We start from the raw sequence: 11,559 nt of genomic DNA, 5'->3' as shown, positions 1-11,559 counted from the left end.
GATTCCAGAGGAACTACTTCGTTAGGATTGGGGAATTGTTGCGATTCTTCCTGAATAGCCTGGATTCTCCCGTCGAGAGTCACTTTGAAAGTCGTACCTAAACTCTTACGACTGAATATGATAAAGCCTATAAAACAAAGAGCTACTATCATTTCTTCATTATAGATTGAGATCTTCTTCGAACTTAATGCACAAATAGATAGAATAGCAGCAAATAACATCTTTCTAGCATCCATATTCGTCGAACTCAATCTCATTTAGAAAGCTTATCCCCATTTCTTTTTCAGCAACTGAACGGGAAGTGGTTTAGGAAAGGACTTTTGAATCGGATGCGCTCGCCCAGCGAGAAAGGCCCTGACCCTGCCGACCAAGAAAAAAAGAGAACGAAAGGAGAAGAGAACTTCGTATTTTCCTTATTTGAGAAGAAGTACAAAGTGACTCGACTGAAAGAAGAGGTCCGAAGGAACAAAGGAGCTCGACTGTAAGGTCCACCAGGTCTCGACGAGCGACTGAAAGGAGAGGAATGGTTAACCTTGAATGCTATTAATAAATTCTACAGCAATAGTACCTCGGACTCGGAAAGTTATAACGAAAATGGCTAACCCAATAGCGGATTCCGCAGCTGCCACCGTTGGAACCAATGAAGCAAATACTTGACCCATCATATCATCCGAAGAAACGGAAAATACCAAAAAGTTCGAATTCACAGCTAATAACATTGATTCAATTGGCATTGACATAATAGGAATATTTCGTCTATTAAGGAGGATTCCCCGAATACCTAAAATAGAAATAATCATAGAAAATGTGAAATATTTGATAAGATCCATTTCGGGAACGTGGAATCTAAGAGAAATTCAAATGTTATTAGATGACAAGCTCGACCGAACACCTAAAGTCCTTGATATTTAGGTTAGGGAGACACGCGCGCATTCCTAGGCACGGGCGATAATCCAGGCAAGCTTCCCCGCAAGCCTCACAACAGACACGTCCCACCTGTCCGACCGTAGGCCCCACTGCTGCGGCAAGGCGCGGCAGCCCTGACCCTGCGAAGAAGAGCTTCCCGTCGGTTCAGGCACCATTTTTTTTAATAGGTGAGACTTCGGTGATAGGTTGTTTTTGATCCCATGAGGGATCTAGCGATTTTGCCCGTTCCCCCCCAAGAGGAGATTGGTTAGGAACGGGATGGGGCAACTTTAGCCGGTGCTGGCGCCTGCGTAAGTGGCTCAAGAGCCGCTAAAGAGAACCAATAGACACGACAGCTGGGCCAGCACCAGAAGTGGATTTACTAAATCTCCCTTATCTATTTCTGGGTAAATAAGTTGGTGACTAACAACAAAGACAAAAAAAACTTGCTACCAAGAAGACGATGGATAAGAACAAAATTAGGGTCTTTTCTCTTTCCGGTTTGACTTGAGAAAAAAAAAAAAAGAATAATTAACACCGACTAAGATCAAAGAAACTAGCAGACTAATCACTAAAAAGGCCTTTGGTTCAAATTGTGACATTTATCTTAACTTACTCAATTATCTCGTGAACTATCTGCTTCAAAAAGAGAGTTGGTTGAATGAGACTGAAACCTTCTTTCTTCGAGGAGGGCACCACTTCGACTGATGCGGGCGCGGTTCCCTCGTCGTGAAATAAGTAATGAAAGGGAAGACCCGCCCCCGGTCAACTTTCTTGTTGCCTGTATAGCTTTTTAGAACAGAGATCTAGCAACGCATTCTAGGCGCAGATCATTGGTATTGGATGTATCGTTAGGTTGTGCCGAGTAAAATCTGCTCCGTTTTTTTTTTCCGTTGCAGAAAAGAGATCCCTTCCCTCTGCTTTCTAAAATGAGGAATATGAAGTCCGTGGGCTGCAGGTACTATGGATCCTCTGACTCTCAATCGGGTTGCCTTCCCTGGTCTCGCCGGTCTTACCTGTAGGTCGTGATGTGCCTTGAGATGGCCGTCTCCTGTCCTCCTGCCGGTGGGTGGGGACTCTGCTCCCGGGTTGCCGCTCTGCTGCGTCTGGCCCGTCCTCTAGGCACCTTTGGAAGGCAGGGAGTATGACAACGTACACGCTTACCTTTACTTCATAGGGCCTTCTTTCTCATCAGTTGCAGGGTTTGGTGGCCCGAAAGAAACTTGGCTTTGCCAAAAGGCCTCATCTCTGGAAGCCCGGCTCGCGAGGCGTCCCTCTCGCTGTAGGGTTCCAAAACTCGCCTCGCTCTTGGGACATGCTATCTTTCCCCTCTTTATTCTCAAGTAAAGGGTGAGTCCCATGCGTCAGTTTGTGGATCGCGGTCTCACGCACTAATCCCTACAGGCGGGTGCCCGTAGTAGGCCGGCCGCCCTACCTAAACCAATCATCATATCGGTCCCTAAGCCCCATTGCTGGAAAGGCTCGGCTTCAAAACCGTACGTGGGGCTTCCGCCTCATACGGCTCCTCTAAGGATGGAGATAGGCCCAGCCCAGGCTTGCGCGGTTAAGGTTGTTGTACACGAGAACAAAAGAGCTAGCTGATTCAGTTCCGGGGGGGCTGGTCGTCCTCCTGTGCATGGAGGAGCACCCGGAGACACCAATTAAGGAACGCACGGCGCGCGCTTTCCCCCTCTTCCCGAGCATATTCTACATCAAATCTTCGCCTCCACTCGGCGATTTGCCTATCCCGAATGGAATCAGCTCTTCGAGCCAAGTGGAGTTGGCGTTCTTGGGCCCTAATGGCCTGATCCAGGCGCGTGCTTAATTCCCCACGCCGCCCTGGATCCCCCTCGTTCTCTAGGGCCCGTTCCAGACCTTGGATTTGTTCATGACCTTCCCATAATAGGAGATTCCGCGCTCGCACAGAGGCGGAACTCTCTATGTCGTTGTACAACGACTCTACCGACGTATTGAGAACAATCTCGTTACCCTCGGTAGATGGAGGTAGGTCAAGATTAGGAATAACAAATAATCCAGCAGGGTCCATTATAAGTCTAACAAGACTTAACGTCAGTTGAAGAAAGATCCAAATATGCCCCAACTTCGGGGCGATGAAGAAGACAAAAAAAACGAAGCCATAGTAAGTGCTTCGTTTCAGATCAATTCTTCGCAGCAATCGCTTCGAGCTACCCCCTCGGTGAAAAACCGTAATACGCCCTGAGGAATTCCTACCAGCAGACTTTCCTGTACTCAAAGTCAATTGTCTAAGTGCTCTTGCTCTCCCTGATCTCATTGTCTATCTCGTAATCATTTGATTCCGTCTGACTCCTCCTACTCCTCCTTTCCGAAAAGATCATCCTTGGTCCTTTTGACATAAGATTCTCGGCCCGCTTTCTCTCTATTAACCAATTACGTTACGACCACTGAACAAACTTGGTTGACGAACATGGTTTATGAGCCGCTAATGTAGCGGCTTGTCGAGCATTTGCCAAACTCACACCATCCATTTCAAATGGGATTTGTCCCGTGGACACACGAGCAATCCAACCGTAGGATTTCCTTTTCCTCTTCCCATTCTTACTTCTGTGGGTTTACCGGTAATAGGTAGATCCGCGAAAACTCTTACCCATATCTTACCATTTCTTCGGAATTGTCCGCTCATAGCACGATGGAAGTGTCCGATTATAGCCCGACGCGCTGCTTCAATGGCTCGATATGAAAGACGACCAGCTTTACAACTTTTAGTGCCATATCTTCCAAAACCCAGTTTTGTACCATCCGGTTTGCAACCCCTACTACATCTGCCTTTACGATATTTACTATATTTCGTACGTTTCGGATATAGCACGTCCCCCTTTTTTTTGACTATATGAAATCCACACTTTGACACCTGAGATTCCGTAACGAGTAGATACTTCCGCAGGAGCATAATCGATTTTCTGGTTAAATACATTACGAGAAGTTTTTCTATGCTTATAGCATTTAGTTTGAGCTTTTTCTGCTGCGTCTTTTAATCGACCGGAAAAACATATACCGGATTCCCTCCACCCTTTTTGGAATCTCCTTCACTATTTTAGCAAAAATGGAATGAAATGATCTTCTTTTGTTCTTCAGTTGAAAAGAGATGTCTTGAGCAATCGGAGAAGCGCTTTGATAAACAGATTTTATTTTTACTGACTCAATTAAGGTCTTAGTGTTTGTTCTATTAGACAAGAAAGATCGCATTTTTTTGACTTCGTAAAAATCAGAGTTGTACCTGTACGGAATTCCTCTCTTTCTCAGTATGATCTCTATCATCATATCTATTACCTTTATCAATTCTTCTATCCCACCTAGGTTTTTGAATTTCTCTATCAATTCCATTACCTTATCCTTACCCATGAGGTTCCAACATTTGACCCTTAATTGATTGAGGAGTTGTTCCCGGGCATCAAGGTTATTATACACCCCAACCCCATCTCTTAGAAAGAAAAAGGTAGCACCGAAGAATGGAAAGAGCGAGATGGTGGTTTTAGTTGTTCCCGCGAAGCGAAGATCATTCGCCAAGCGAATGAAGTGGGTCAACCTATTTTTGGCTTCGGCCAAACACTTTTTCTCGCTGGTCGAGCTTTCTACAAAAAAAGCGATACGAGAACGTATTCTCTTCTGTAAGCTTCTTCCCTGTGCATTCGCTCTCCCCATCGTAGATGGTTCAGCGGCGCCCGGTGCCACGAAATGATTGAGAACTACGGCGGGGTCGAAATTCATTTGGTTCTTTGTATTAAAAAAGTATTGCATGACCAAAAAATTCAAGGAGGGGCGCACTGCAGGGAGGGTCCGTAGATAACTCGTCGGGCGGTCGGAGCGGGACTTCTTTGGGAAAAAGAACTTGAATAACTTCGTTTTTTTGAAGGAGTCGTCATTTTCTATCAGAAACGCTATGTCATTTACAACCCCGGCGTATTTCGGATGCTTGAAGGCCCCGCTGATCCGAAGTGATTTAGAAAGATTCTTCTTTATCGAGGGTAATCGGTCATGATATCCATAGCGTTGTTTTTTTTTTCGGCCAACCCCGGATTTCGTTTTGCTTCTTTCGGTCGTCGAGCCTGATCGACTCGACTCTTTTCCTTGCCCCCCGGCCTCTCACTTCGTTTCGTTCTTCTTCTGTATCGTCGCTTGAATGAAGACTCCCGATCGGCCCGGCTTTCCCGAATGTCGTCCACCATCGGCCCTTCTCCTTTCCGGGTCTAGTTTTTTCACGTCGTTTCAGTCGTCGTGGTCGACGGGGAAGAAAGAAATGAATGAATGTTCTTTTAGGAAAATGTAGAATAATACACCTACCGAGACGAAAGCCGAAGGTGAGTCTCGTAGGTGGACGTATCGAACCGAAATAAGATCTCAGATTGACATCTTGATACACAAATTTACCATAATAATAAATAGAGTCAATAGTGACCCCGCCGTAGAAAGAGCCGCTTCTTTTTTGCTTGATAGGGGGGCTTCCATTCACCAACAAAGACTAAAAGTGCTCTCCGAACCGTGCTGGATAGTCACCCATCACACGGCTCTCAAACCCAACCTATAGTGGATCCCGGGAGACAAAGTCAAAGCGCTTGATCCTTTGCCCCATACTTTGAGATGCTCCTCCCCGCGCAGCGACGCTGCTCGTGAGAGGCTTAGCTTTAAGTTTAAGCTGCTATCGTTCGGTTCGGATAAGTCAAGTCCCTTTGATCGGTTCGCTCAGGTGGTCTTATCTTCCCTAACGTTCAGAGTCGTTTTGGTTTGAGAAAGGAGCACCGGCCGAGCGCCCTGAATGAATAAGAAATGGACAGGAGAGAGAATCAATGATTCTTATTCAACCGAGTTGAAGCTAGCAACATGTTGATTACACACCGGAGGTTAGTAAGAACTGAGGGGCAATGCCCTCCTAACCTAAGTAGGCTACCCGCGCTGCGAAGCAACTGGTACTTGATTGGGGCGGGGGGCGGTTTGGTTTCGTGCAAGGCCCTCGCAACAGGAAGAGGCAATTGTCATTAACCTTTCGCCTTTATTGATATAAAACAAGCTGACTTACCGGCAACAAGCACCTTTTTTTCTCAAAGTCAAGTTTCTCGCTTGTTTCTTTAGAAAGATTGCAGCCTTAGCGAAACAACTTATCCTTTTCTACGAATCTTCCCTTTATTGAGCAAAATTCTATCTATATTTCTTCCCGGAATATTTTTCAATTCTATCATTTGTTTGACAACTTAAACTAGGCTTCATTTTAGATAGGTTTTCGGTCTCTTAATCAAAATCGGTCAGGGGTGCCGTCGGAACGGTCGGTGGCTGCTTAGTCTCATCCGAGAGTCTAATCTCTTTGTACTGCTTTTTTTCAAAGAAAAAAAAAAGAAGAAAGGGGTCGATTTAGGCTCCTTCCCTTCCACTGCATAGCTACGCTAACAGGTACTACGAGCCCTCTGTCCCACACATCTAACCAGCTCGCGTGGTTCACCGGTTCCACCGAAAACTCTCATTTGTTAAAACGGAGCATAGTGCGCTTTAGGCGCCGAGCGAGAAACCTCTCTTCTTTCGTTTCGGTTTATTCACTATCTGAAACTTAGCACTTGTTTGATTTTTCTTATTGGGCGGCGGCGTTCTTTTTTGAAGTCTATCCGAACCGAATTAGCACTTCTCAGATCAGACTAGGCCTCCCCCGCAGAGCTGGGCGCCGGGGACCTGGATGCGCTAGCGATCGGCGCATAGGGGGGGTTAGTTGCCCGGGTTTCTCGGCCTGGTATCCTACACCTCGCGTTAATGATATCTACATTCAACTGTGCCCCGGAGACACGGTCGAAGCACGCCCATCCAGTGTGCTTCTTTCACGACATGCTCTGGTTCCGGGTGTTTTCCAGTGGTCTTCTAGCGTTAGAAGAAGTCGTGTCCGTCCCGGACATCTGCAACGTCCTCCCACGCTTTTTTTAAAATATAGGATAAACTGAAGGAAAAGACTTACCCATTCGGTGACTTTCGCGGTCGCCCTCACTGAACCGATTTGAATCTGAACTACGATTTTTTCCAAGTCTTACCGAAATCGGATTTCCTTTTCGTGCCATATTTTTTGACTTTATGGATTTCTGTCCTTTTTTCTTCCCGGTCCAATATTTGTTCTCGAAAGTCTGAGTTTACGTGTACTCTCCAAATTTATGACCAACCTTCCCCTCAGTGATCTTAGAACGCTACTACGCATCTTTACTATATAGTGTGGTAAGGTAGGTTTGGGTATAGCAGGACTTGAACCTGCGACCATTAGGTTAAAAGCCCAATGCTCTACCAACTGAGCTATACACCCAAATAAAGATGTAGTAGTCAATTAAGATTGGTGCGGAAAAGAGAAAGAGGTCTCAACAAGCATTAACTAGTTGATGCTGATCGAACTCTCAGTTCGAAGCTCTTCGCCAACATGTTACGAGGCTCCAGTCTTAGGCGGGTCACCATTACTTGACTTAGCTTAGAAAGGCGAACATCTGGGCAAGGGAAAGCGCAGTGCGCTTGGTCCTTTCGAACCAGTCTTTATAAACCTGGTGCAAATGGCTTTCGATAGTTGCATCGTAAACGGGCATCCAATAGATTCTACTCATAAAGAGATAGATCAGTAGTTTAGGAATGTATGCTTGCTTTCTTTTTTTTTCTTTCCTTTCATCGGAAAATCAACAACCTAATTCAACTCACTTCTTTTACCGGGCGGTGGAAGACTAGGGATATATCATTTAATCAGGAAGGGCATCACCAGCTACAGTAGTTGCATTCTCACCAGCCTTCATAGCAAGATTTCATAAGGAGTATTTACTTAGGAGGGCTATAGATAAGATTCTAAGGTAGGGTTCTATATAATCTATTTATTTCCTGTTGAGGATAGTTTAATAATCTCATAGCGCATCGACGTAGATCGCCCAGTTGGTTCTAGGTGGGGTCTCGAGTAAGGGTAGCCGCACTCTCCTTCTTTTATAACAAAAAGCGGAGGACCTTCCCTCTTAGCTCTTAAGGAATTCTGAAACCTATACACGTTGTTAACGAGCTAACCTAACTAATATAGATAGAAAAACCTGAGCAAAGTAGCTAAGGGACTAGGTCGGTTATTTCAGTTCCGAGGAAAGAGAGGACTAGAACTAATTCTTATAAGCTAATGTGCGATACGCGTTACACGTGTTAAGCATATACGCGTGTAACATGTTCATATGTATGTTCATTCACATGTTCACATCAGTGGTAGCTTGAACAAACAACAATTTCTCCCTTCTCACATAGCATGTCTCATTCATATTCAAAGCAGACTGTCTTCATGCTCAATCAGTAGCAAGTTTACTTCATCCCCGGGGACCGGTCCAGTAGAGGAGCGGAAACGACTCTGTTATCTTGCATTCCTCATTCGCATTAGAGCATTAGAGTATGAATATAAGCAAGCTTTCCTTATTCCGAAATCTAAAAAAAAAGAGCTCTAGAAGTTCAGTCGGTGTTCTCTCATCTCTTAATTAAGATATTTCTTAATCGAGAATCGTGAGACTCGCCCAACCTAGTAAAGGGGCTTGAATCGGTATTTTGTTTAGGGAGAAACCCTACTAAGGAAAGGATGAGATATAGCATTAACTCCACTTGTTGGTATTCGTTGGGACGCATGCTTGGAACGGCCTCTAAGGGGTTGTTGTATAACAAGTGCATAATGTCCACTAGAACGTCCGTGTATTTTATCATCAACCTAATGAATGAATTTCAAGATATAGGGCTTTCCTATTATCACAGGCTGTTCAAAAGGATCTCCTGTTCTTCCATAAAAAAATCTGCTTTTTCCTGGATACTCGGGTTCAAATACCCATGGATTCGCTGTTTGCTTACTGGCTTCATATAATTCAGAAAACACTAGTTTTCTCGAAGCCTCTTGTTCATATCTCTCATCAAAAGGGGCTATTCGATAATGTCTATCTAGCAGACTTCCCGCTAACCCAAGCGAGCATTCAAATATCTGTCCTACATTCATTCGTGAGGGTACTCCTAATGGGTATGGGTTGAAGACCATATCCACGGGTCTTCCCGCTTAGGAAGAATTGCGAGCCGGAGTTTTGTTTTAGTCCATACAATGCCTTTCTGAGTCTACTAACTAGATGTGAAGAAACTGATCACCCTGGCGAAGGTGTAAACTAAACCCGACTCTAAATCTAGAATCGTTTTCCATTCATAAAAGCATTCCCCACATCTCACTGGAACTTAGTATCAAGGGCTACAGTAAGAAAGACAAGAGAAAGGTAAGATGCCGTGGTGATCTAAGCCGTCAACGAGCAATTTGTCTCAGTTGAATCCAAAGAAAGAGGGCGAAGAAACTCATTAATTCATTGATGAGGGCTAGGCCCGAGAGAAAATCAATATGAAAGGGAAGGAGATATTCAGGTGGGTCGAATCCATAAGGTCATAATCGAGTTAAGCTTGCGCTTACGTTTTACAGCATTGAGAACTTCGAATCATCCTCCACAACCCTAACCTCACAATCAAATCTTTTCAAATTCTCTTTTTAGCTGTGATTTGAATGTCTAAAGTTTGTCTTCAACCTCCCTGGTTTCGACATGGGTTCAAAACTCCCGGTTAAGATCAAAAGTAGGAGCTAATTCGTCTATCACAGGTAGTAGCTCACCCGCCTCTCTTTCTCAAGTGAGACAAAGGCATTCAAGATGGACTGCTAAAAGACATATCTTACCTTTACTTTACATCGCATTTATTCTTTCAGAACCTTACTATCTATTGAGCTTGAACTACTAAATCTCTATTATTACATACCAGGGTTTACTACAGTTTCACTGCCCTGAAGGGAGCTAGCCCTGCTTCTTCTTCAGTGTTTGCTAACTGCTTCTGTGCTTAATCCCGCATGATAAGAGGAGGTTTCTGAAACGGACACGGACTCAAAACTCCCTGAGTCTATACCTAGTGAACTCCCTGGGGCTGAGAAGAAAGCTTATAATTCGATTGGAACATTTACTTCGAGGGCACTCATAACTAAAGTACTGGGGAGCGGTTTGTTGCCCTTGTAGGTAGTCCTTGTTGGAGAGTCATAGCTTATCTCAATTGAGAGTCCTGCGCTGCGTCTTATCTAGACCGCTGCCAGCCGGATTGAAATTCCAGTTGTTGGAAGAGCTACTGCAACTAAAGCAACAGATACTAGAACTATTGAATTCACAGCTACTTCTGCAACTAACTACTGAGACTCTTACTTGAATCATTTATGGAACTCTCGTTGGAGCCTGTTCTTTCTTCTACGAAGCCTCCTGTAAAGGCATCATTTCCATCCGTCTCAGTTAAAGGCTTCAGTTGTTGAATTACCTGGAGTTTCCTCAACACCCACTACTAGAGAAAGTGAAGATGGTTCATTTACAGACCCTGTCACTCTTTCTTATCCTGTAGTTTCATATGGAATGGTTTCAGCTTCCTCTACTCCTACTAGGTCTACTTAGCCTTTTATTCCGAGGTGGCTTGCTTTCCTGGGGCTGCTAGTCTTTCCTATCCCTATGGTGTAAGGAATGCTTACTATCCTATTTATTAGGTAACTCCCCTTCTCCTCTCCTTTCTTAGCTCTAGGCTTCAGCTTTCCTTCATTACAGTGAATGTAAGCAACACACCCAAATCTCCTGAGATATGAATAAGTAGGGACTGATTGAAACCATACCTCATCTGGAACATGGAAATTGATTGCTGTGGAAGGGTATTTGTTGATGATGTGCACAGCTGTGTTTGCAGCATCTGCCCTGAAAGTCTTGGGAAGTCCACACTCACAAAGCATACTTCTGATCTTTTCAATGATTGTGCGGTTCATCCTTTCAGCTACCCCGTTTTGTTGAGGGATGTATGCACATGTCTTACAATCCCATTTCTCCGATTTACAGATCTTCCATTAAGGGATCTAACATTAAGGGATCTAACATTGATTTACCATTCCTCCTATGAAGTGAACAACTAACCAAACCTTTCTTCCTTGGCTTACTTGGCTTCCCTTGCTTTCCTACCATTCCCAACTAACCTACTTTCCTAGTTCTTTGATTCTGATATTCCTATTCCTGGGATTACTAGTTCTCACATTCCTCTTTTCTTTCTGGTTTCCCGGATTTCTCTTCTTCCTACTTTCTTTGCTCTCCTGGCTTTCTGGATGTGAGGGTTAGAACTATCTCTAGCTCTCCCAGCTAAGATGTACGATGTCTGATACCGATTCAAGCTCACTCAGAGATATATGATTTATGTGTTCTATGGGTTTGAAAACAGGGATGGTAGGGTTTCTTCCATTGAAAAGAAAGAAAGCTTATTTAGGACCTCTGAGACCGTTTAGCTCTTATTCCTCTTTGGAAGTTACTTTGTGATGGGATTTTGGGTCTTCTGTGAGAGATCATTCTATTAAACGAATAAAGTGAACGTTTCCGGACGTTTTCTGGTTGGGAGAGCGTACAAAGCAAGGACTCGGAGGTCGGTGTAGTTAGGATAGTAATATAACCTATTACCTATTGGTAACCTATTGCTGTACGTATCCCCTATAAGATCTTGTCCAGCATCTTTGTCTAGCTAATCTTAGGGACTGTAAGCAAAGGATGTCACTATAGCTAACCTTCCCAAGTAACAGTACCTAATTTGACCAATTTTGATTTTATAAGAAAACAAGGAAAGTCA

The 11,559-nt window shown here is 44.2% G+C and overlaps 2 protein-coding genes and 1 non-coding gene across 3 annotated transcripts; all 3 read right to left on the bottom strand.

Annotated features, from left to right (window-relative positions):
• Positions 1–1,734: 1,734 nt before the first annotated feature.
• On the bottom strand, positions 1,735–3,199 carry LOC147945689 (uncharacterized). Its single transcript, XM_087510127.1, has one exon. It carries the CDS (start codon positions 3,197–3,199, stop codon positions 2,510–2,512), a length of 690 nt encoding a protein of 229 aa, XP_087366253.1. The 3' UTR covers positions 1,735–2,509.
• LOC147945688 (small ribosomal subunit protein uS3m-like) lies at positions 1,735–6,977 on the bottom strand. Its single transcript, XM_087510128.1, is given in 4 exon segments — positions 1,735–3,938; positions 3,940–4,947; positions 4,949–5,323; positions 6,903–6,977. Coding segments are annotated over 4 exon segments (1,671 nt in total). The 3' UTR covers positions 1,735–3,725.
• A 163-nt stretch (positions 6,978–7,140) lies between these two features.
• Positions 7,141–7,213, bottom strand: TRNAK-UUU (transfer RNA lysine (anticodon UUU)). Its single transcript has one exon. It is a non-coding gene; the product is annotated as a tRNA-Lys (tRNA).
• Between the last annotated feature and the right edge of the window lie 4,346 nt (positions 7,214–11,559).

This window comes from Camelina sativa, chromosome 4, assembly GCF_030686135.1.
Source record: "Camelina sativa cultivar CO46 ecotype springtype chromosome 4, ASM3068613v1".
Lineage (NCBI taxonomy): Eukaryota > Viridiplantae > Streptophyta > Magnoliopsida > Brassicales > Brassicaceae > Camelina > Camelina sativa.
Note: the sequence above shows the minus strand (reverse complement) of the source record. Positions and strands in the feature narration are given on the sequence as shown.

What these genes read in the sequence shown, in the direction of transcription:
- LOC147945689 (XM_087510127.1), bottom strand. Translation starts at nt 3,199, where the DNA reads ATGAGATCAGGGAGAGCAAGAGCACTTAGACAATTGACTTTGAGTACA.